The sequence below is a fragment of the Salmo salar genome, chromosome ssa01 (assembly GCF_905237065.1).
Source record: "Salmo salar chromosome ssa01, Ssal_v3.1, whole genome shotgun sequence".
NCBI lineage: Eukaryota > Metazoa > Chordata > Actinopteri > Salmoniformes > Salmonidae > Salmo > Salmo salar.
Window position 1 is genome coordinate 103385241 of NC_059442.1, and position 24941 is coordinate 103410181.

At 45.8% G+C, this 24941-nt stretch overlaps 1 protein-coding gene across 2 annotated transcripts in view; it reads right to left on the reverse strand.

The window, feature by feature from the left end:
* Positions 1–178: 178 nt before the first annotated feature.
* The window catches only part of LOC123723785 (FERM domain-containing protein 6), a 27601-nt gene continuing 2838 nt past the window's right edge, over positions 179–24941 (reverse strand). Inside the window, exons 2-15 of one of the 2 annotated variants that reach the window (XM_045687063.1) lie at positions 19286–19508; positions 18956–19046; positions 14889–14968; positions 13426–13502; positions 13132–13210; positions 12907–13023; positions 11326–11481; positions 10407–10472; positions 8670–8738; positions 7414–7588; positions 6833–7141; positions 4640–4795; positions 1804–1874; positions 179–1677 (exon numbers count right to left, since the gene is read on the reverse strand). In XM_045687063.1, the coding sequence (XP_045543019.1) occupies positions 1375–1677; positions 1804–1874; positions 4640–4795; positions 6833–7141; positions 7414–7588; positions 8670–8738; positions 10407–10472; positions 11326–11481; positions 12907–13023; positions 13132–13210; positions 13426–13502; positions 14889–14968; positions 18956–19046; positions 19286–19366 (1830 nt within the window). In that variant the 5' untranslated portion in view covers positions 19367–19508 and the 3' untranslated portion in view covers positions 179–1374. The remainder of the gene's footprint in view (positions 1678–1803; positions 1875–4639; positions 4796–6832; positions 7142–7413; positions 7589–8669; positions 8739–10406; positions 10473–11325; positions 11482–12906; positions 13024–13131; positions 13211–13425; positions 13503–14888; positions 14969–18955; positions 19047–19285; positions 19509–24941) is intronic. The other variant, XM_045687065.1, reaches the window with a different exon arrangement.

The window sequence follows — 24941 nt, forward strand, 5'->3', positions numbered from 1 at the left end:
ACGGACCAATATAAGAGGTAACGTGTGTATTGTTGTGAATTGTTAGATAATACAGCACCGTAGGAGCTAGGAACACAAGCATTTTACTACACCCGCAATAACATCTGCTAAATATGTGTATGTGACCAATAAAATTTGATTTGACCCCAATATGTGCGTTGGGCAACGTACAGAGAGATTCTTTGTCATTGCTTTATTTATATAATCATTCCAGTGTATGCATGAAGACACAGAAATAGTTCATAGTACATAATAATGTGCTGCTCTACTTAGAAAGTAAAAATGTATTAGTATAGAAAGAAAACATTTGGAAATACATTTAATAGAAAGGTAGTTTGACACAGGAGTGAATGTAATATTGACAAACAGTCCAAGCATGTTGAACTGTTTTTTACAATGACATTTTTTGCGTTTTGTATTAAAAAAAACAAGGACAATACATTGTTGCAGCTATAGCAGACTTGTAATATCATAAAATATTATCGCGACAAAATACACAATCGTGTATGATCATTTCAGAGCATTCTTTTTTTATAGACAAACTGACACACAAGGGAAACAAATGCAAAACATAAGACTAAAAATGCTGTTGGTTATTTTTAATAATGTAATGATGATACATTTAAATGTACACAGGATGTCAACGTGCAGTTAAGTCCTTTGCTCTTCACAACAGACCATAAAGTACTTCTAGAGATACTCCTGGTTCAAACTATGCCACGATTCACAAACACCAATTAAGAAACGCAATGTTCACCCCTATTTACATACAGCTGTGTATAATTTACAGCTATTGTTATGGTTACAATGTGTTAGTACCTCAAAGTAAAAAATATAGTAAAATAGTTGAAAATATGTACAAAGTATCTACAAACGGTAAACAAAAATGGTGTCAAACATGTTCAATAAATATGTAGATTATGGTCTGTATTGGGATGATTATTGAAGGCAATGGCCTCCTTCCGTTTCACAATGAATGCTACCAATACCAATCAACGTCAGACTTGTTCTCTCCTCTTAAAAAGGTCCATGAAGTCCTCCAACATCTCTGTGCAGTCTCTCCCCTGTATCTGAGTCATACAGTAGAGCACAGGCTTGAAGAGGCCATCCATGGTCCTTGATGGAACCAGGCCAGTACAGTTCGGCAAGGCCTGGTTCAGTAGTGTGAAAAGGGTATTGGTGTTCACAGAACGGTATCGGTGCTCCTTGATGTAACCAGGCCAGTTCCGTTTGGCCCGGTAGTGTAAAAACATTACATTCTACAGTTAGAACTCTCGCTGCATGCAGCCACTCACCTGTATCCCACAGTTTCATTGGAGGGGGATGTAGGTAGAGAATAGGTCTTAAAGAAGGACATTGGTCCTCTGTGTTGTTCTACAGTATAAACTCCAACAGCTGTTCGTCTCCCAGTAGATCCAGGGACAGGCAGTTCATAGACCTGTGTCCATAGAAGGAGCCCTTAGCCGGGCAGTGGAGGGGGAGGTAGTAGCCCCCGTTGTTACACCCTGGGGGGCTCTTAGCGTTACTCTGGGAGTCCGGGAGGGGCAGGCCAAAGGTGTAGCTGTGGGAGGAGTCAGGGGGTAGAGTCGTGCCGAGGGGGGCGGTAGGGGGGAAGAGGCGAACGTCATCCAGACTCTGGCTGTGGCGGTCCACGCAATGGGATCTTGACTTCAGGATCTGCAATACAGAGAGAGAGAAAGAAAGAGAGAGAGTGAGTTTATGAAAGTAATAAGAGGTGAGGAAACATGGAGTATCCTGAGAAAGGAGGAGGAGGAAGATCGAGGAGGAGGATAGGGGTCTTACCTGTCCCAGGGCATCTTTGCTGCGTAGTGTCACCAGGTCTTCATCTCTGTCTACCTGATCCCCATTGAATCCTGTTAAAATGACATCACTGTAGTCAGATAGAGGCAGGTATTTGGACTCCATTTTACACTCACATTTCATTTCAGGAATCCACTAATCTCATTGCAACTCCCCTCCAAATCTCCGACCACTACCTTGTATCCTTTTCCCTCTTGCTCTCATCCAACACTTCTCACTCTGCCCCTACTCGGATGGTATTGCGCCGTCCCAACCTTCGCTCTCTCTCTCCCGCTACTCTCTCCTCTTCCATCCTATCATCTCTTCCCTCTGCTCAAACCTTCTCCAACCTATCTCCTGATTCTGCCTCCTCAACCCTCCTCTCCTCCCTTTCTGCATCCTTTGATTTTCTCTGTCCCCTATCCTCCAGGCCGGCTCGGTCCTCCCCTCCTGCTCCGTGGCTCGACGACTCACTACGAGCTCACAGAACAGGGCTCCGGGCAGCCGAGCGGAAATGGAGGAAAACTCGCCTCCCTGCGGACCTGGCATCCTTTCACTCCCTCCTCTCTACATTCTCCTCTTCTGTCTCTGCTGCTAAAGCCCCTTTCTACCACTCTAAATTCCAAGCATCTGCCTCTAACCCTAGGAAGCTCTTTGCTACCTTCTCTTCCCTCCTGAATCCTCCTCCGCGGATGACTTCGTCAACCATTTTGAAAAGAAGGTTGACGATATCCGATCCTCGTTTGCTAAGTCAAACGACACCGCTGGTCCTGCTCACACTGCCCTACCCTGTGCTTTGACCTCTTTCTCCCCTCTCTCTCCAGATGAAATCTCGCGTCTTGTGACGGCCGGCCGCCCAACAACCTGCCCACTTGACCCTATCCCCTCCTCTCTTCTCCAGACCATTTCCGGAGACCTTCTCCCCTACCTCACCTCGCTCATCAACTCATCCTTGACCGCTGGCTACGTCCCTTCCGTCTTCAAGAGAGCGAGAGTTGCACCCCTTCTGAAAAAACCTACACTCCATCCCTCCGATGTCAACAACTACAGACCAGTATCCCTTCTTTCTTTTCTCTCCAAAACTCTTGAACGTGCCGTCCTTGGCCAGCTCTCCTGCTATCTCTCTCAGAATGACCTTCTTGATCCTAATCAGTCAGGTTTCAAGACTGGGCATTCAACTGAGACTGCTCTTCTCTGTGTCACGGAGGCTCTCCGCACTGCTAAAGCTAACTCTCTCTCCTCTGCTCTCATCCTTCTAGACCTATCGGCTGCCTTTGATACTGTGAACCATCAGATCCTCCTCTCCACCCTCTCCGAGTTGGGCATCTCCGGCGCGGCCCACGCTTGGATTGCGTCCTACCTGACAGGTCGCTCCTACCAGGTGGCGTGGCGAGAATCTGTCTCCGCACCATGCGCTCTCACCACTGGTGTCCCCCAGGGCTCTGTTCTAGGCCCTCTCCTATTCTCGCTATACACCAAGTCACTTGGCTCTGTCATATCCTCACATGGTCTCTCCTATCATTGCTATGCAGACGACACACAATTAATCTTCTCCTTTCCCCCCTTCTGATAACCGGGCGGCGAATCGCATCTCTGCATGTCTGTCAGACATATCAGTGTGGATGACGGATCACCACCTCAAGCTGAACCTCGGCAAGACGGAGCTGCTCTTCCTCCCGGGGAAGGACTGCCCGTTCCATGATCTCGCCATCACGGTTGACAACTCCCTTGTGTCCTCCTCCCAGAGTGCTAAGAACCTTGGCGTGATCCTGGACAACACCCTGTCGTTCTCCACTAACATCAAGGCGGTGACCCGATCCTGTAGGTTCATGCTCTACAACATTCGCAGAGTACGACCCTGCCTCACACAGGAAGCGGCGCAGGTCCTAATCCAGGCACTTGTCATCTCCCGTCTGGATTACTGCAACTCACTGTTGGCTGGGCTCCCTGCCTGTGCCATTAAACCCCTACAACTCATCCAGAACGCCACAGCCCGTCTGGTGTTCAAGTTCTCTCACGTCACCCCGCTCCTCCGCTCTCTCCACTGGCTTCCAGTTGAAGCTCGCATCCGCTACAAGACCATGGTGATTGCCTACGGAGCTGTGAAGGGAACGGCACCTCCATACCTTCAGGCTCTGATCAGGCCCTACACCCAAACAAGGGCACTGCGTTCATCCACCTCTGGCCTGCTCGCCTCCCTACCTCTGAGGAAGCACAGTTCCCGCTCAGCCCATTCAAAACTGTTCGCTGCTCTGGCACCCCAATGGTGGAACAAGCTCCCTCACGACGCCAGGACAGCGGAGTCAATCACCACCTTCCGGAGACACCTGAAACCCCACCTCTTTAAGGAATACCTAGGATAGGATAAAGTAATCCTTCTAACCCCCCCCCTAAAAGATTTAGATGCACTATTGTAAAGTGGTTGTTCCACTGGATATCATAAGGTGAATGCACCAATTTGTATGTCGCTCTGGATAAGAGCGTCTGCTAAATGACTTAAATGTAATGTAATGTAAAGGAATGCAAGAATCTGAAATAATATATAATTCCCAGGCCACTAGGTGGCATATGAGACTCAATTGTAATGTTCTTTATGAACAAAATCTCATCTCTGCTAAAGTCTCTGCACAACTAGTTAAACTAGTAGCAGTAGTTCTTCCTACAGGTACAGGTAGAGATAGAGATAGAGATATATATATATATATATATATATATAACAAATGCAAGTTTCGGTAGTACGTTATTCAAAACAATTCTCTAATGTCCTATATGTTGTCAGTTGTTAAAATACTTACAATATAATGTGATAAGAACTCATATAGCTTACAACCTCACTCACCTTCAGAATGAGTCTCTGAGGTGAGCACGGGACAATCAACTGACACGCCCTCAATCAGCTCAGCCAATCTCAGCATTTCCTCTGGGTCGTCCACGGAAACCTCTCCTGGACTGTCCACACTGGCCTGCTGGGTCTCTGGAGAGGAGAAGCAGAATACTTAGTGGAATTACTACTTTTGAATGAACGATCGATGTGTCCAGTAGTATTCCACTTAGAATGACGCGATATACACAACAGGTGATATCAATAAAGGATCATAGCTTTCACTGTGATTCACCTGGTCAGTCTATGTGATGGAAAGAGTATTCAGAACAGAGGAATGAATCCATAAATAAAACTGTCTTTGTTCTAACAACCACACTAACATACATGTAGAATTAAGCAAAGTAGTTGGCAAGCATTGTAAGTGGTATTCTAGTGTGGATATTGGAACGCAGCCACAGTTAACTGAACATGGAGTATTTACTCTAAACCGCAGGTATGTGTGTGTGTGTGTGTGTGTGTGTGTGTGTGTGTGTGTGTGTTACTTGAGTAACAGGGCAGCACACCATAAACAGGTCATTCTGTGGGCTGTGGGAGGATGGGAGTAAAACATCTTTGCATAATCTTTATCTTTAAAACCTTTGTGAAGATAAGACAGATGAATGCCAGTAACATACTTCCAGAACACTGAATTCCTGAACACTGACAAATCATGTTGTTGCTGTTGCTCCACTTTTGATGACTCAAAGTAACATGGCAGATTTTCTACACCCATCTTTATGCTGAGTGATTGACTAGTAGGGTGTCCAATCAAAAACACTTAATTGTGTAGATAATCCTCTGAGAAAACCAATGGTTCTAACCTCATGTCTCCATCATAATCCGTTCCAAACTTATTGGAGTTTTTACCCTTGTAGGATGGTCAAGATCAGGGCGAGTAAATCAATGGAGGCCAGAGAAGAAAACGTGGTCATAAATCAGGAGAATAGCATCGTGTCAGAATTAAGACCCACTGACAGGCGCACCGGTGAACTCTACAGACAGGCGCACCGCTGAACTCTACAGACAGGCGCACCGCTGAACTCTACAGACAGGCGCACCGCTGAACTCTACAGACAGGCGCACCGCTGAACTCTACAGACAGGCGCACCGCTGAACTCTACAGACAGGCGCACCGCTGAACTCTACAGACAGGCGCACCGCTGAACTTGTCATCTTTCTTCTCAAATCCAGAGGACATAAAACAATAGAGGTAAGATAGATATCGATTTTGAGACATGACATGTAGTATTTTCGTATTTTACTATACACTGTTCATATTAAATGTTAAGTTCCTGTTCTTTTTGAAAGATTGATCAGAAAAACAAGAGTATCTCTGAAATGTCAAAGGAACATTTATTTCAACTCATGATGTTAATTGTGCTTTGACCGGCAGAAATAACATTGCAGACAACCACCACAACAGAAAGCTGCACCGCTCTTTCAGAGCTCAGGCTTATTGTTGGATGTATTAGGTTACGGAATCCAACATGTTGGGTATACTGTTAATAATATGAATGATACGTTAGAGAAAGGAATCCAACATGTTGGGTATACTGTTAATAATATGAATGATACATTAGAGAAAGGAATCCAACATGTTGGGTATACTGTTAATAATATGAACGATACATTAGAGAAAGGAATCCAACATGTTGGGTATACTGTTAATAATATGAACGATACATTAGAGAAAGGAATCCAACATGTTGGGTATACTGTTAATAATATGAACGATACATTAGAGAAAGGAATCCAACATGTTGGGTATACTGTTAATAATATGAATGATACATTAGAGAAAGGAATCCAACATGTTGGGTATACTGTTAATAATATGAACGATACAGAAAGACCCCACTGAACCATTCAGAACACGAAGAATCATATTTGTCGTGGTCAAATGTATTTCATAACACAAGGAAGTTAAATTTCATCACAAAAGCTTGTTTTCACCCACTCCGGGTAGAGTGGATGGACACCATACATTGCATAGGAGTGAGACCGCCTGACCTAAGACAATGGATCAAGCTGCATCAGATACACACTATCAGACTGCCACTTTCTGTCTGTCTGTCTGTCTGTCTGTCTGTCTGTCTGTCTGTCTGTCTGTCTGTCACACACACACACACACACGCTTCGACTGATACCTTAAACTCTAACCTCTCTCACCTTCTTCCTGCCACTCCTCTTCATCAGTGCGTGCTTTGCTGCCCGTGTCCACGCCCGAAGTGTGAGAACTCCCGTGACTCGCCGCCGAACTGAAACACTTCTCCATCCTCTTCCTCAGCCCAGTCTCCTCCTCCATGGACGCCATCTCCATGGAGATGGTGCTGTGTTGCCGTGTCGCATCACGATCTGCCTCGATGCCCGAGCTGGAGGTAGAGTGTCGGGACAGGCCGGGACTGCCCCCCTCGCTGCCCCCTGGAGGGTCTAGATCCAGGTCATCACTGATGTACGACTCCCTGTAGCGCTTCTTCTCTGGAGGGGGACAGAGAGGGGAGGGGGACAGAGAGGAGAGGATGTTCAAATTAAGCCATTCATTCACAGAGGAGAGGAAAACAGAGGGGAGGAGAATAGAGGAGAGAATAGAGGAGGTGAAGAGAGGAGAAACACTGTGGAAATTTGGCTTCAAACAGATTAAAATGTAAATGCAATCAAGAACATTAGTTATCGTGTTACTCCATAGATAACCATTAGACCTCATCTCTAATCACATGACCCTCCCCTCCTCTCCCTCTCCCCCCACTCACCCTCGCTGTCCTCCAGCTGTCGGAGGTGTTTGAGGGCAGGCTGGAGACTGAGGTAGAGTCGGTGGCTGTTGCTGAGGTGCAGGAGGAGGTGGCGCGAGCGGAACGGAGACCCAGTGTAGTAGACCAGCTTCCTGGCCGACGGCAGACCATCTGGCTGGATCTCAAATTTCTTCCCCTGAAGGAACAGGAGAAGGGAGGGCAACATGATGACATCATTATTTATTGATTTGACCAGGTAGCAGGCAGCCTCGCGGTTAAGAGCAGGTAGCCTAGCGGTTAAGAGCAGGCAGCCTCGCGGTTAAGAGCAGGCAGCCTCGCGGTTAAGAGCAGGCAGCCTCGCGGCTAAGAGCAGGCAGCCTAGCGGTTAAGAGCAGGCAGCCTCGCGGTTAAGAGCTGGCAGCCTCGCGGTTAAGAGCAGGCAGCCTAGCGGTTAAGAGCAGGTCGCCTAGCGGTTAAGAGCAGGTCGCCTCGCGGTTAAGAGCAGGCAGCCTCGCGGTTAAGAGCAGGCAGCCTAGCGGTTAAGAGCAGGCAGCCTCGCGGTTAAGAGCAGGCAGCCTAGCGGTTAAGAGCAGGCAGCCTCGCGGTTAAGAGCAGGCAGCCTCGCGGTTAAGAGCAGGCAGCCTCGCGGCTAAGAGCAGGCAGCCTAGCGGTTAAGAGCAGGCAGCCTCGCGGTTAAGAGCAGGCAGCCTCGCGGTTAAGAGCAGGTAGCCTAGCGGTTAAGAGCAGGCAGCCTAGCGGTTAAGAGCAGGTAGCGTAGCGGTTAAGAGCAGGCAGCCTAGCGGTTAAGAGCAGGTAGCCTAGCGGTTAAGAGCAGGTAGCCTAGCGGTTAAGAGCAGGTAGCCTCGCGGTTAAGAGCATTGGGCCAGTGACTGAAAGGTTGCTGGTTCGAATCCCCAAGCTGACTAGGTGAAAAATCTGTCTGTGCCCTTGAGCAAGGGACTTAACCTTAATTGCTCATGTAAGTTGCTCTGGATAAGAGTGTCTACTAAATGATTAAAATGTCAATGTAAAATGTAACCCTGAGGACAGGAGGACATGGTGGAATCCTACACAGCTCAGTGTAATTAAAACCCTCATTAAATAATCATTCTAATACCACTTCATTTAAAAGACAATGGGAAGATAAGAGCATGGCGTTAGTAAGGCCAAGGCTGTGGGTTCAATTCCCACCAGGATCACATACACCTCCACTAACAATGCATGCACTCACTGTACAGGAAGTCACTTTACATATGTTAATATAAAGTGGAGGGTACCAGGAAGGTGAGTCGTCCCACGTTGGACCAGGGGAAATCATAGAGAAGCTGGCGGATGTTGTCCGCCTCCTGAGGAAATGACACACACATTACAAAGACAAAAGACATTGGTTACGCTTCCATTGAAGGGTTTATTAGTAGCTTATATGGACAGTGAATCATTAGTTCATATGTAGTAAATCATTAATAAACAGTTTTAAAGTATGAACCAAACTCATTTGGTCAAAATCATCTTTTTGGTGTTTTGCCAAATAGTGAGCTTCTGTGGTGTCAAAGGGCTGGTCTTCGTGAGCATTTTGAGAGATTCATACTTTATTCACAAGTCCAGATTGTATCATGTAAAAGGTTTTAAAGAAAACATTACAGGTTTGGCTTGACAGGAAGATGTACAATCCAACATGTGTTTCTCTCCTTTTTCAGTGGACCATCTGGACCTTGTTTAGACCAAGAGACCTGATAGGTCCTCACAGTCTCTCACCTCACCACACCATCTCACCTCACACCACCTCACCTCACTTCACTTCACCTCACCTCACACACCATTTCACCTCACAACCTCACACACCACACAACCTCACCTCACACACCATCTCACCCCACACCACTTCACCTCACACCACCTCACAATCTCACCTCACACACCACACAACCTCACCTCACACACCACACAACCTCACCTCACACACCACACCTCACACACCATCTCACCCCACACCACCTCACCCACCATTTCACCACACAACCTCACCTCACACACCACCTCACACACCACACCACCACCTCACCTCACACCACCTCACCCCATTTCACCTCACAACCTCACACCCTCACACCACCTCACCACACACCATTTCACCTCACAACCTCACACCACCTCACCTCACAACCTCACACCACCTCACCTCACACAACCTCACCTCACACACCATTTCACCTCACACCACCTCACCATCTCACCCCACACACCATTTCACCTCACACACACACCTCACACACACACCATCTCACACACACCACACCATCTCACACACACCACCTCACCCAACCTCACACAACCACCTCACCCAACCTCACCTCACCCAACCTCACCTCACACAACCTCACCTCACACAACCTCACACACCACACGACACCACCTCATCTCACATACCACATCACACGTCACACCACAGTCTACTGGGTATGTAATCACCTCAACCCCCCTAAATCACTACAGACCCCAGACCCCTAACTAATCCTCCCAGAGTGTGTGTGTGTGTGTGTGTGTGTGTGTGTGTGTGTGTGTGTGTGTGTCTAATCCTCACAGATGGCCTCTGACGGACAAATCAAAAGGCTGAGGTGGGATGGCCCCCAGCCCATGGTTTTGTCATAAATGGCACCCTATTCCCTACATAGTGCACTACTACCTATAAGGCTCTGGTCAAAAGTAGTGCACTATATAGGGAATAGGGTGTCATTTGGACTCAGCCCATGCAATGTTTTACTGCTGTTTCTGGATAACCTACACATTCCTGATGTAGAGGGCATAGTAAGAGGAGGAGGCAGATTCACTCTGACACACACATGGACACACGAAGACAGATGGTACACATATCCTCAAACACAGCAACATTAACACACACACACACACACACACACACACACACACACACACACACACACACACACACACGTAGACAGATGGGACACATATCCTCAAACACAGAAACATTAAACCCCCCCCCCACACACACACACCTGATAAAGCTGCATTCCTCTGAGGGTCAGCCCCAGCAGAGCTGTGCCTCTCTCTTCTTTCTTGTCCTGAGAGACAGAAGGATTGAAGAAGGAGAATGAAGGATGAGGTGTCAGTCAAGCATCTGAGCCCCCCCAAGATAACAAGATAACAGGCAATCCCACAGCCATATTAGCCCCAACCCACAGCCATATTAGCCCCAACCCACAGCCATATTAGCCCCAACCCACAGCCATATTACCCCTCCCCACAGCCATATAACCCCAACCCACAGCCATATAACCCCAACCCACAGCCATATAACCCCAACCCACAGCCATATGAACCCCAAATGTCACCCTACTCCCTATTTAGTGCCCTCCTTTTAAACAGGACCCATACAGCTCTGGTCTAAAGTAGTGCACTATACAGGGAATAGGGTACCATTTGGGAGGTAGACATTGGGCTGGACTCGGAAAACACAGACGCAAATGGATGTACTGTATCAGCCTCTGTTAACTAATACACTCATACCACCCCCCCAAATAGGCCAACTGGATACATTTGTCTAAGAGTAACAATTCAAATATCTCTGTTTAAACGTCTGTCTGCAGTGGCTCTGTCCCATACACGTTGAAACTCCATGAAAACTATTTCAGTGATCGTTTGTGTACGTGTAGTGTTATATGCTTTGGGCTATTGGCTAATTTTGAAAACACACGATAACTTTTGCTTGCTTCAGCCTAATAAATGTGGGCTGTGGACATGGATTATCCAGTACAGCAAGAAGAGGATTTACCTCCCTCCTGAGTCTGGTTCCTCTCTAGGCATCTTCCTTTTAGGGAACTTTTCCTGGCCACTGAGCTCCTGTCTCTGAATGGTCTTTGGGGTCTTAAGACATTTGAATGATTGCTTCACTCTACTATGAGATCTCTGACTGACCTTCTGTAGCCTGTAGAAGGTGACGGGGACGTCCTCGAGACGACAGGCCTCTTTGATGAAGTGGAGTACCGCATCACGTGGCGTCATGCCAAACAGCTCCTTGTGTACCTTGGGACCGTGACAGAGCAGGTAGTCCACCCCACGCTTCGCCACAATCTGAAGATGGAGAGTTAACAACACACATTGGTTAAATATTACTGTAGAACAGAGGTCTACAACCTTTTCTATCGTGAGAGCTACTTAAAAAAAATGAGAATAACGTTGCGAGCTACTCTTTTTTCTAGCTTTCAAATAGGCACATTCTTCTCCTCTCCTCTACCCTGCAACTCTTCCCAGGGTCCGTGGTGTGCAAGAGATGTGTTTTCTGCCAATATACCTAGTAAAATAATGGTTCATATAATTATATTTAGTATTTTCTACAATTTGGAATTTATTTAATATTTTCTAGAATTTCCCGTTTTAGAAGAAAGTTCTTTGTTTCTGGCCATTTTGAGCCTGTAATCGAACCCAAAAATGCTGATGCTCCAGATACTCAACTAGTCTAAAGGCCAGTTTTATTGCTTCTTTAAATCAGCACAACAGTTTTCAGCTGTACAAACATAAATGCTAAAATGTTTTTCTAATGATCAATTAGCCTTTTAAAATTATAAACTTGGATTAGCTAAACACAACGTGCCATTGGAACACAGGAGTGATGGTTGCTGATAATGGGCCTCTGCACGACTATGTAGATATTCCATAAAAAATGTGCCGTTTACAGCCACAATAGTCATTTACAACATTAACGATGTCTACACTGTATTTCTGATCAATTTGATGTTATTTTAAAATGGACCAAAAAAATAGCTTTTCTTTTAAAAACAGGGACATTTTTAAGTGACCCCAAACTTTTGAAAGCTAGTGTAGATCTGTCAGGTAAGCCTACAAGACAGTTATCATTAGCATCTCTTACTGGCTACATACTGAGTTTTCACCAAACAGACAGACAGGGGCAATATTGCTGGAAATTAATTGGCAGATATTGTGTTACGTTTGGTTTTTCAAACCAATAGTATCTAACCAGGGATGGGATCATGTCAAAGTGGCTTTGATTGGATAGTAGCCAGGAGCTTTATGTTTACGACAGTTTGCATGGAACACGTGAAAAAATACATTACTTTTAGAATTGATTGGCGAGCTACTCATAGGTGGGCTGCAAGCTACTGGCAGCTCGCCATCAGCGGTGGAGAAAGTATCCAATTGTCATACTTAGTAAAAGTAAAGATACCCTAATAGAAAATGACTCAAGTAAAAGTCTTTGGTTTTAAATACAATTAAGTATAAAAAGTAAATTATACGAATCATTTCAAATTCCTTAAATTAAGCAAACCAGACCTAACTGACTTTAAGACAGAGAGACAGAGAGACAGAGAGACAGATTTTCTTGAGAGAAAGAGAGAAAGACAGAGAGAGACAGAGAAACCACATTCAGACAATATCACTGTAGAACCATTTACTGAGAATGGCAGTGGCCACATGTAAGAAGATGTATGGTATCTCAACACGTAGACTTCCCCAGGCCCCACACACTCTCACACTTACCCAGGGAGGGAAGTACTCTTTGGGTTGGAAGTAGCGGGTGCCTCCCTGGTTCTTCCCAGGTAGGGGATGATCCTCCAGGTCAGCTTGTAGAGCATACCCAGCCAGCTGGAAGTACACCTGGAAAATGGGATTTCATTGTGTTATTGTGTAATTTTGAATGTTTGTGATTGTCATACGATGAAGAAATCTAAAATAAAATGTTTGAAAGAAAGAACGCAAGTACACCTCCTCCTGCTGACGACACTCAGAACGCAACACCCTCTCCCTCAGGTCAGAGAAGTACAGACGCCTCGCCTTCCGCTCACTGGGGGAGAGGTAGAGAGAGGCAGGGCCACTAGATTTAATAACAACGGAGTTGTAGGAGGTAAAGGGGGTTAATGAGATACAGAGCTGGGTATATTAAATCCACATTTTTGGAGGGAGACCTTGAGTGCATTGTTGTTGGCTTCCAGCAGTGGGTCTGAAGGATGATGGTATGTTTAGAGTATTAGGAAATAAGCATGTTGTTTGGAGCCTCACCAGATGAGCCTGCCGTTCTCCACATAGTACTGCACCTTGAGGCAGAGCACCAGGGGGAGGGATCTCTTCTGTAACCCCTGAGGAAACAACACAACCAGGGTGAAACACCCCACCCCACAACCATGGTGAAACACCCCACCCCACAACCATGGTGAAACACCACACCCCACATCCATGGTGAAACACCCCACCCCACAACCATGGTGAAACACCCCACCCCACATCCATGGTGAAACACCCCACCCCACAACCAGGGTGAAACACCCCACCCCACAACCAGGGTGAAACACCCCACCCCACATCCAGGGTGAAACACCCCACCCCACATCCAGGGTGAAACACCCCACCCCACAACCAGGGTGAAACACCCCACCCCACAACCAGGGTGAAACACCCCACCCCACATCCATGGTGAAACACCCCACCCCACAACCAGGGTGAAATACCCCACCCCACATCCATGGTGAAACACCCCACAACCATGGTGAAACACCCCACCCCACAACCAGGGTGAAACACCCCACCCCACAACCAGGGTGAAACACCCCACCCCACAACCATGGTGAAACACCCCACCCCACAACCAGGGTGAAACACCCCACCCCACAACCAGGGTGAAACACCCCACCCCACAACCAGGGTGAAATACCACACCCCACAACCAGGGTGAAACACCCCACCCCACATCCATGGTGAAACACCCCACCCCACAACCAGGGTGAAACACCCCACCCCACATCCATGGTGAAACACCCCACCCCACAACCAGGGTGAAATACCCCACCCCACATCCATGGTGAAACACCCCACCCCACAACCAGGGTGAAACACCCCACCCCACAACCATGGTGAAACACCACACCCCACAACCATGGTGAAACACCCCACCCCACAACCATGGTGAAACACCCCACCCCCCACAACCATGGTGAAACACCACACCCCACAACCAGGGTGAAACACCCCACATCCATGGTGAAACACCCCACCCCACAACCAGGGTGAAACACCCCACCCCACAACCAGGGTGAAACACCCCACCCCACAACCATGGTGAAACACCACACCCCCACCCACAACCAGGGTGAAACACCACACCCCCACCCACAACCAGGGTGAAACACCACACCCCACCCACAACCATGGTGAAACACCACACCCCCACCCCCACCATGGTGAAACAACAAAACCACGGTGAAACACAACACAGTGATGCAAGTGCTGGACACCTTTATAATAGAAGTCGGGACACAACACAACCATGGGTGAACGAATGGGCCTGGTAATACAATGTAAAGGCATAGCATGAACTATTTGTCATGTTAAGAACAATACACAGCTAGATACTATGTAGAGCAGTGGGCTGCAGTGAGCTGCTGGGTTAACCAGGGTGTGTTCTGATACATGCCAAAAACCATCCATGTTAGAATACATCAATAAGTAAATTATTGGAGCCCTCTTACCTTCCCTGAATCTTGCTTCCATTCCTTAGGGAAATACTTGGTCAGCTTATCTTCCATGTCCAGAAAGATGTGCTCATTGTCTGAGGTAAAACAGGAAACAGGACACCCTCAGTCAAATAAAATAATAATTAACTCATGCGTAAAATCTTCCTAACAATGACATTAATTAGAGTAAAGAAAAGAAAAAAACCACTTGTTCTTCCATTGGTGTGGTCAATGCAACCAGCAGACAAACGACACAACTGTTGTGTTGACAGCTATGCTAATGCTAATACGCCTGTTGACAGCTATGCTAAAGCTAATATGCCTGTTTGCTTACAGGCTCTGCTAACATACCGGCTCAGGAAGAAAGTAACACTATTGACTGTTGGCTTGCTAGGCCTGCAGAGTAAACTGGACTACAAAAACCAAGGACATTTATGAAACGCTTATGTACTTCTTATGAAAGCGTTATGTATCCTTACGAATGTGTTATGAAGTACTTATTTACGTACCCTTCAAATGGAGTGGTAATAATGAATCATCTTGTATGTTTAATCCTCATTCTAATAGCTCTTTGTTCTTAAGGAATACAAACAAAACAAAATAATTAAGTTTATCTCCTTTCATCACAAATGATCTCATTGTCTTTTCTTTCAACAGTTGGACTGATAAGATGGTTGCAGCTGTGAGGAAAGTGATAAGGGGGGGGGGGACTGTATCAATGTGTTAGATACAAATCACCAGTCAACTATCCACTGGGGTTTGTACCATCCCGTCTCTGGTACATCCCTGCTCCAACCTAACATTTTCCACTGGGGCTATAACATCCTGTCTCTGGTACACCCCTGCTCCAACCTAACATGTTCCACTGGGGTTATAACATCCTGTCTCTGGTACATCCCTGCTCCAACCTAACATGTTCCACTGGGGTTATAACATCCTGTCTCTGGTACACCCCTGCTCCAACCTAACATGTTCCACTGGGGTTATAACATCCTGTCTCTGGTACATCCCTGCTCCAACCTAACATGTTCCACTGGGGTTATAACATCCTGTCTCTGGTACATCCCTGCTCCAACCTAACATGTTCCACTGGGGTTATAACATCCTGTCTCTGGTACATCCCTGCTCCAACCTAACATGTTCCACTGGGGTAATAACTTCCTGTCTCTGGTACATCCCTGCTCCAACCTAACATGTTCCACTGGGGTTATAACATCCTGTCTCTGGTACATCCCTGCTCCAACCTAACATGTTCCACTGGGGTTATAACATCCTGTCTCTGGTACATCCCTGCTCCAACCTAACATGTTCCACTGGGGTTATAACATCCTGTCTCTGGTACATCCCTGCTCCAACCTAACATGTTCCACTGGGGTTATAACATCCTGTCTCTGGTACATCCCTGCTCCAACCTAACATGTTCCACTGGGGTTATAACATCCTGTCTCTGGTACATCCCTGCTCCAACCTAACATGTTCCACTGGGGTTATAACATCCTGTCTCTGGTACATCCCTGCTCCAACCTAACATGTTCCACTGGGGTTATAACATCCTGTCTCTGGTACATCCCTGCTCCAACCTAACATGTTCCACTGGGGTTATAACATCCTGTCTCTGGTACACCCCTGCTCCAACCTAACATGTTCCACTGGGGTTATAACATCCTGTCTCTGGTACATCCCTGCTCCAACCTAACATGTTCCACTGGGGTTATAACATCCTGTCTCTGGTACGCCCCTGCTCCAACCTAACATGTTCCACTGGGGTTATAACATCCTGTCTCTGGTACACCCCTGCTCCAACCTAACATGTTCCACTGGGGTTATAACATCCTGTCTCTGGTACACCCCTGCTCCAACCTAACATGTTCCACTGGGGTTATAACATCCTGTCTCTGGTACATCCCTGCTCCAACCTAACATGTTCCACTGGGGTTATAACATCCTGTCTCTGGTACATCCCTGCTCCAACCTAACATGTTCCACTGGGGTTATAACATCCTGTCTCTGGTACATCCCTGCTCCAACCTAACATGTTCCACTGGGGTTATAACATCCTGTCTCTGGTACATCCCTGCTCCAACCTAACATGTTCCACTGGGGTTATAACATCCTGTCTCTGGTACATCCCTGCTCCAACCTAACATGTTCCACTGGGGTTATAACATCCTGTCTCTGGTCCATCCCTGCTCCAACCTAACATGTTCCACTGGGGTTATAACATCCTGTCTCTGGTACACCCCTGCTCCAACCTAACATGTTCCACTGGGGTTATAACATCCTGTCTCTGGTACATCCCTGCTCCAACCTAACATGTTCCATTACATCCATCTTATTCACCTCTGTCTTCACCTCATCCATAATGCCTTTATTTTTTTATACGATAAGTATTTTATTTCTGGCTCATCTCTTTCTGACCTCACCACATTCACCAGGCAGGCCACATGACTCACTCACTCCTCCATCCATCTCTCTTTTCATTAAAATCACTCTCTCATTCTCTGACTCAGTTTCTTTCACCTCTGCTCTCCTCCCTTTCACTCGTTTTGTTTTAACGAGACTCCCTGGCCAGGCACCACTCCTCCCCCCTACCTCTTCTTCACCCGCCCTTATCCTCCCTTTATCTCCATCTATCTATCCCTTCCTCCCATCCATCTATCTATCTATCCCTCCCTCCATCTATCCCTTCCATCTATCTCTCCCTCCATCTATCCCTTCATCCCTCCCTCCAGTGAAGAGGTGGAATGCAGGGCCACATTCCTGGCTTAATGAAGTTAATATTGTTGGAATCCCGGGCAGACCCAGACCAGAGAGGTGGAAGGCCCCCCCACACCACCGCAGGCATGCAGGCACTCACACAAAAACAAAAGAGCTCTTGTTCAAGAGGTGAGCCACACAAGATTACCAAGACATTTCAACATGGCAGAACAAAGAGAGAAAGACAGAGAACAGGAAGGAGAGTGAGAAAGAAAGAGACTGACAAAACATTTGAATTGAGCTTGACCAAAGGTTGAAGAAGATTAGACATCTAAGTCTCGGTAATGCAGAAACACACAACAACATTCCCTTCTGATCATATTCTGCCGTTACCCCGTTTCTGGAAACTAACCCAGTTGTTTAGTTCTATTATGTAAACAGACTGCTAGTAGAAGGACTCAAGGACTCGAGGACTGGGGTGTGTGTGACTGGGGTGTTTGTGACTGGGGTGTTTGTGACTGGGGTGTTTGTGACTGGGGTGTGTACTACAGTGTGTGTGTGTAATGTGTGTGTGTGTACTACAGTGTGTGTGTAATGTATGTGTGTGTATACTACAGTGTGCGTACTACAGTGTGCATGTGTGTGTGTACTACAGTGTCCGTGTGTGTGTGTGTGTGTGTGTGCGCGTGGGTACTACAGTGTCCGTGTGTGTGTGTACTACAGTTGTGTGTGTGTGTGTGTGTGTGTGTGTGTGTGTGTGTGTGTACTACAGTGTCCGTGTGTACTACAGTGTAGTGCGTGTGTACTACAGTGTGCGTGTGTACTACTGTGTGTGTGAGTGTGTGTGTAATACAGTTAGTGTGTGTGTTCTACAGTGAGTGTGTGTGTTCTACAGTGAGTGTGTGTGTAGTACAGTAGTGTGTGTGTATGTACTACAGTAGTGTATGTACTACAGTGTGTGTGTACATACTGGATTATGAATACAGTGAGCATGACATCAGCTCGTTGAAGTCTACTGTAACTATGTAATCAGAATATAATGTGACCCTCTGAATGTCTGTTGTCTAATGCAGCAGAAACATTTATATCAGGTTCAAAGACTCTGGAGTGGATTGGTGGGTGGGTGGGCAGGGTAAGGGGTGGGTAGGCAGGGTAAGGGGTGGGTAGGCAGGGTAAGGGGTGGGCGGTTGGGCAGGGTAGGTCTCAGAGGCCTGGGTCCACATTCATAAAGCGTCTCAGGAGGAGTGCTGATCTAGGATCAGGTCCCCCCCGTCCATTTAATCTCATTTACTATGATGGATAATGTAAACTGATCTCAGAAAATCAGTCCTACTACGAGACACTTTCTGAATATGTGTCCTGGGTTAGGGCTGGTTTGGCCTTACCCTTCACCACTGTCAGGCCAAAGAAGTGCAGCTCTTTTATTCCAAGGAGCTCAGACACCTGACTGAACACATCCTGCCCTGTGGACTTGACCTGAGAGGAGAGAGAAGACTGTTATAAACAAGGTGATTGTAACAGGCTGACAGTTTTAGAAACAGAAAAACACACGTACAACTCCATACATTTTATAGTACGGGACTATAAATACTCTTGATACATTACTGGCCCAGGACTGAAACCTTCCATTGAAAAGCCGTCCATTGAAACCCCCCTGGCTGACTCATGGAATACCTACAGAATCAACAGGAGGAGTCATAATGGGACGTGCTCACCCCCACAGTGATGTCCAGCTGTTCTTTATTAGGGAGCAGAACACACAGGGTTCTCTCCTGCTTGGTGGTGGAGACAGACATGGTGTCTGCAATAAGTATCCTCTCCTGTCACTCCTTCAGTTTAGACCCTCTTCAGTCTCTGTCTCTCTTCTCTCCAACGATCTCCCCACTCCTTCACTTCTTCTTCCTGGTTAGGGGGAATGTGTCGTTCATTTTCTGCTGTCTAAAAAAACAGAGAGACAGAGAGTCGTGTTTGAGCCATAAAAGCTTTAAAGACGTTGTAGATGTAACACCAGGCATAACATGGCAATAACAGAGAATATCATGGTTATAACAATGAATAGCATGGTTATAACAGTGAATAGCATGGTTATAAACATTAAACATTGGACACAGAGTAGCGCTGAAGAAAACAGATGTATAGATTTCCTTTTTCAACAGGATCACATTTTGGGCTCCTGAGTGACACAGTGCACTAAGGCACTGCATCTCAGTGCTAGAAGAGTCTCTACAGACCCTGGTTCGATTCCAGGCTGTATCACAACCGGCCGTGATTGGGATTCCCATAGGCCGGCACACAACTGGCCCAGCGTTGTCCGGGTTAGGGTTGGCCGGGGTAGGCCGTCATTGTAAATAAGAATTTGTTCTTAACTGACTTGCCTAGTTAAATAAAGGTTATATAAACATCAGTCTAACCACAAAGGTCACTTGTATTTCCATCTACTTTGTTGTTGATATTTTGGGGGATTGACTCAAAAAGGTATTCACTCAATCAGCCTAAAAGAAAAGGCCAATCCGCTATCCAGAGGAGAATAAACAGCATGGTGAGACTGGTGCATTCCTCCTCCATCACCATTATCTGGTCAAGTCCACACGGCTGGTGCCTGCACTCTGGTGCCTGCACTCTGGTGTAGAGGTCGACCGATTAATCGGAATGGCCGATTTAATTAGGGCCGATTTCAAGTTTTCATAACAATCGGTATTTTTGGCCACCGATTTGCCTATATATATGTATATATATAACACTTTAGACTGCTCTATATTTTTTCACACCTTTATTTAACTAGGCAAGTCAGTTAAGAACAAATTCTTATTTACAATGACGCCCGGGGGTTGACGGCCTAGAAACGGGGGTTAACTGCCTTGTTCAGGGGGGGATTTGTTTTTGCAACCTTCGGTTACCAGTCCAACGCTCTAACCACCTGCCTTACATTGCACTCCACAAGGATTAACAGGCTGACTACCTGTTACGCGAGGGCAGCCAGAAGCAAAGGTAAGTTGCTAGCTAGCATTAGACTTATAAAAAACGATCAATCTTAACATAATCACTAGTTAACTACACATGGTTGATGATATTACTAGTTTATCTAGCCTGTCCTGCGTTGCATATAATCGATGCGGTGCCTGTTAATTTTCATTGAATCACAGCCTACTTCGACAAACGGGTGATGATATAACAAGCGCATTTGCGAAAAAAGTACTGCCGTTGCACCAATGTACCTAACCATAAACATCAATGCCTAACAGGAATATTTAGACTTAGCCACCCGTTAGATAAAATACGGAACTGAAAGAAAAAAACTTTTGTTTTCGAGATGATAGTTTCCGGATTCGACCATATTAATGACCTAAGGCTCGTATTTCTGTGTGTTTATTATATTATAATTAAGTCTATGATTTGATAGAGCAGTCTGACTGAGCGGTGGTAGGCAGCAGCAGGCTCGTAAGCATTCATTCAAACAGCCCTTAGCTGTGCTTCAAGCATTGCGCTGTTTATGACTTCAACCTGGGTGGGTATAATTTGTGGAACGTTCCAACAGGAATCTATTCCAAAAACGTTGTAAATAACAAGGTTTCCAAAAAACAATGCATACAAAGTTGTATAGCGGCAGAATAAGATACCGGGTAGGGACTATTTCATTGCGTTTTTCACTCATCACATTTATTCCGAAAAATGTCTGTCCTCACATGTCTGTTTGCCTATGGACAAACATTTAGAATAAGCTACGTGGTGAGTTGATGCCTATTCGGCAGCTAGTTATCTAGGTTTGTATGCGTTGCTACTTTGTATGCTTTGTTGGTTGGCAACCTTTTACTTTACGTTTTTTGGAACAGATTCCTGTTGGAATGTTCCACAAATTATACCCACCCCTTCAAGCCTATCAACTCCCAAGATTAGGCTGGTGTAACCGATGTGAAACGGCTAGCTAGTTAGCCGGGTGCACACTAATAGCGTTTCAAACGTCACTCGCTCTGAGACTTGGAGTAGTTTTCCCCCTTGCTCTGCATGGGTAACGCTGCTTCGAGGGTGGCTGTTGTCGATGTGTTCCTGGTTCGAGCCCAGGTAGGAGCGAGGAGAGGGACGGAAGCTATACAGTTACACTGGCAATACTAAAGTGCTTATAAGAACATCCAATAGTCAAAGGTATATGAAATACAAATCGTATAGAGAGAAATAGTCCTATAATTCCTATAATAACTACAATCTAAAACTTCTTACCTGGGAATATTGAAGACTCATGTTAAAAGGAACCACTAGCTTTCATATGTTCTCATGTTCTGAGCAAGGAACTTAAATGTTAGCTTTCTTACATGGCACATATTGCACTTTTACTTTCTTCTCCAACACTTTATTTTGCATTATTTAAACCAAATTGAACATGTTTCATTATTTATTTGAGGCTAAATTGATTTTATTGATGTATTATATTAAGTTAAAATAAAAGTGTTCATTCAGTATTGTTGCAATTGTCATTATTACAAAAAACGGGCGATTAATCGGTATTGGGGTTTTTGGGCCTCCAATAATCGGTATCGGCGTTGAAAAATCATAAATCGGTCGGCCTGCACTCTGGTGCCTGCTCTCTGGTGCCTGCCTGAAGGAGCTATCAACTGGAACGGGCCTCAAGAGATAAGAGTCTTGGTGCCTGGAGCCGGTTGTGTAGTTAAAGCAGCCGGTTGTGTGGTTAAAGCAGCCGGTTGTGTGGTTAAAGCAGCCGGTTGTCTGGTTAAAGCAGCCGGTTGTCTGGTTAAAGCAGCCGGTTGTCTGGTTAAAGCAGCCGGTTGTGTAGTTAAAGCAGCCGGCCTCAGCAGCTGGTTGGATGCCTAGGCCTACGTCATACTATCAAATCCCAGTCCCACCGTTCTTCTTTAGCCTATACTAAACCATATCTACAGCCCCTCAATCTGCCTCCCATGTCAATCCCTTTTGATACACACACACAAATACGAAAGGAGTGAAAATTCCCTGTGAAAGGGGTCTGGCCCGAGGGACCCATGTGAAACCACACAGGGCCTTTCCTCCCAGTCTGGCCGAACCACACAGGGCCTTTCCTCCCCAGGTCTGGCCCAGGACTCTGCAGGGCTCACATCATTCATCTGATTAATTGACTTGGAGAGATCAGGCTCTTTGTTAATCAGCGGTGGATTGTACCAGTCAGGGATTTGGGTCGGTTGGGGGCAGAGGGGCAACCCCAAAACACGGCCTTCCCACTGATAATGTTCTGTTGCCAAGCTGCTCGAGGGAAGGCAAATGAAACCTGAAAACATTTTAAAGCTGTTCACCGAAAACAAGTGGCTAGTGGCTACTAAACTAACAATCCAAAAAACAACAACTTCCTCTGTGATCCTAAAAGGGCAAGCCTCTGCTGTGGTCTGTTCTGTTCAAACATGATGAAACACGTTACCCACCTCCTGCATTTAGAAAAGTGGCTTGATGTTAAACCCACACCTTTCATGACATGATTCAACATGTTTTTTAAAAAGTGCATCACACCTGTTATGATATTCGCTCTGTTATTATTCCCCCTAACTGACACTCGCCCATGGGGACATGAGATTTTGATCAGACTTCAAGTAGTATTGGTTCCATTCTGCCAGTCTAATGTATTTAAAAGAAAACACATGAGGTACTTTACTAAGTGTGTGTTTACGTCCTCCAAGGAGGAGGAACAATAAAATCAGTCCTTTATAAACGTTATTGCACTTACTCACATCCAAGAATTAAAGTCCAATCTGAAGGGGCATGTGTGTGTGTGTGTGTGTGTGTGTGTGTGTGTGTGTGTGTGTGTAAGAGATAACTCCTGAGAGGTACTCTGGACAGCATGTTCAAACAAAGTCTCACACCTGCCACTCAGAAGAACAGCAAACAATTCAGCAGCAAAGCAAAACCTGAAAAGCCAGCCTTGTTCTGAGACATTTGACTGTGAAGTCATACTATCCCCCAGGGCCCAGGCACAACTCTGATTAAAACCTCTCTACGGTCCTAGACTATACAGGAACCTGTGTTCAGGAACCTGTGTTCAGGAACCTGTGTTCAGGCCACTACTGTGTGAACATCCCTTGTTTGGAACTTGTGATTTTTTTGTTGTTGCCATTTTGCTTCTAGTTGTTTTTGAATAATCATGTACTGCCTACCTCACAGTAGGCAAAACCTTTTCAAAGGTCAGTTGTCATCTCTCTGTAAAACCCTGATGAAGGGGCCAAAACATTGGTGTGAGAAGCATTCAGTTGTGTGGAGCATCCAAGTATTCAAGAGAATGCTGTGTCTCAACCGGTGACGGGCACAACAAACACCTAAGACAATGTCAGATGGGGCTACAACACAGGTGAAAACGAGACATCTGAGATGATCTAAAATCACATAACCACATTTTTTTTAAGAAATAATCAAATAGTTTGACAACCCTCCCTGTTTGTAAGCTTTGAAATGATATCAAACAAACGTTTATCTTTTTCATTGTAGAAGACATGGATGTCTCATGGTAGGGCAGGGTATGCAAAATGGGTCACGTTTGAGCACCTCTATATCCTAAATGTTTCCGGCACTTTCTGACCACTTCTACCACGGGCAAACCTGTTTGGAAGGATTTGTTCAAATCTAAAGGAGTGTAGTCAAAAAGTGAGTGAATTCACATGGAATGACCCAGTAACAAAAGGTCTGAAAAGCCAATGACAGACACAAGAGCACACCTTCAGAGACAGTAGTTGACCATCTTACTCACGCTGCAAAACAGTGTGGCAGAGGTGAGTTGGAAAGAAAAGCCTGACTGACGGTGAGTACAGCGTTGGTTTTACCAGGTGTCCAGGAATGTGAGTTATGCATAAGACAAACGTGAGTTTACACTTAGAATTGTATAAGCCTTAATTCCTTAGACTAGACGGTTCAATCCTTCGTCACAGTTTCTGTTGACAAAGGGAACTTTGGCCCAATGGTTTTGAATAGATAGATGAATAGATGAAGGACACAACAAATGGACTGTGGTGAGTCCTTGCACTTGAGTCCTTGCATTCATAGCTATGCATTTTTGAGTGGTTACATTTCTCCAGCCCCATCCCACAGCTGTACCAAAAAAGTGGTGGTGGAATCCCAGATTTCCCCTTTAAAATGTGGAGCAGTAAGATTGGAACTGACTAGTGTCAAGAAGACTTAAAGTAGATACACTATACACTTGACAACACACAGAAAGTATTCATACCCCTTGACTTATTCCACATTTTGTTGTGTTACAGCCTGAATTCAAAATGGATTACATCTATGTTTTCCCCTCACCCATCTACACACAATACCCTATAATAAACATGAAATACAGAAATATCTCATTTAAGTCAACAGCTGTGAGTATTTTTGGGTAAGTCTCTAAGATATTTCTAAGTT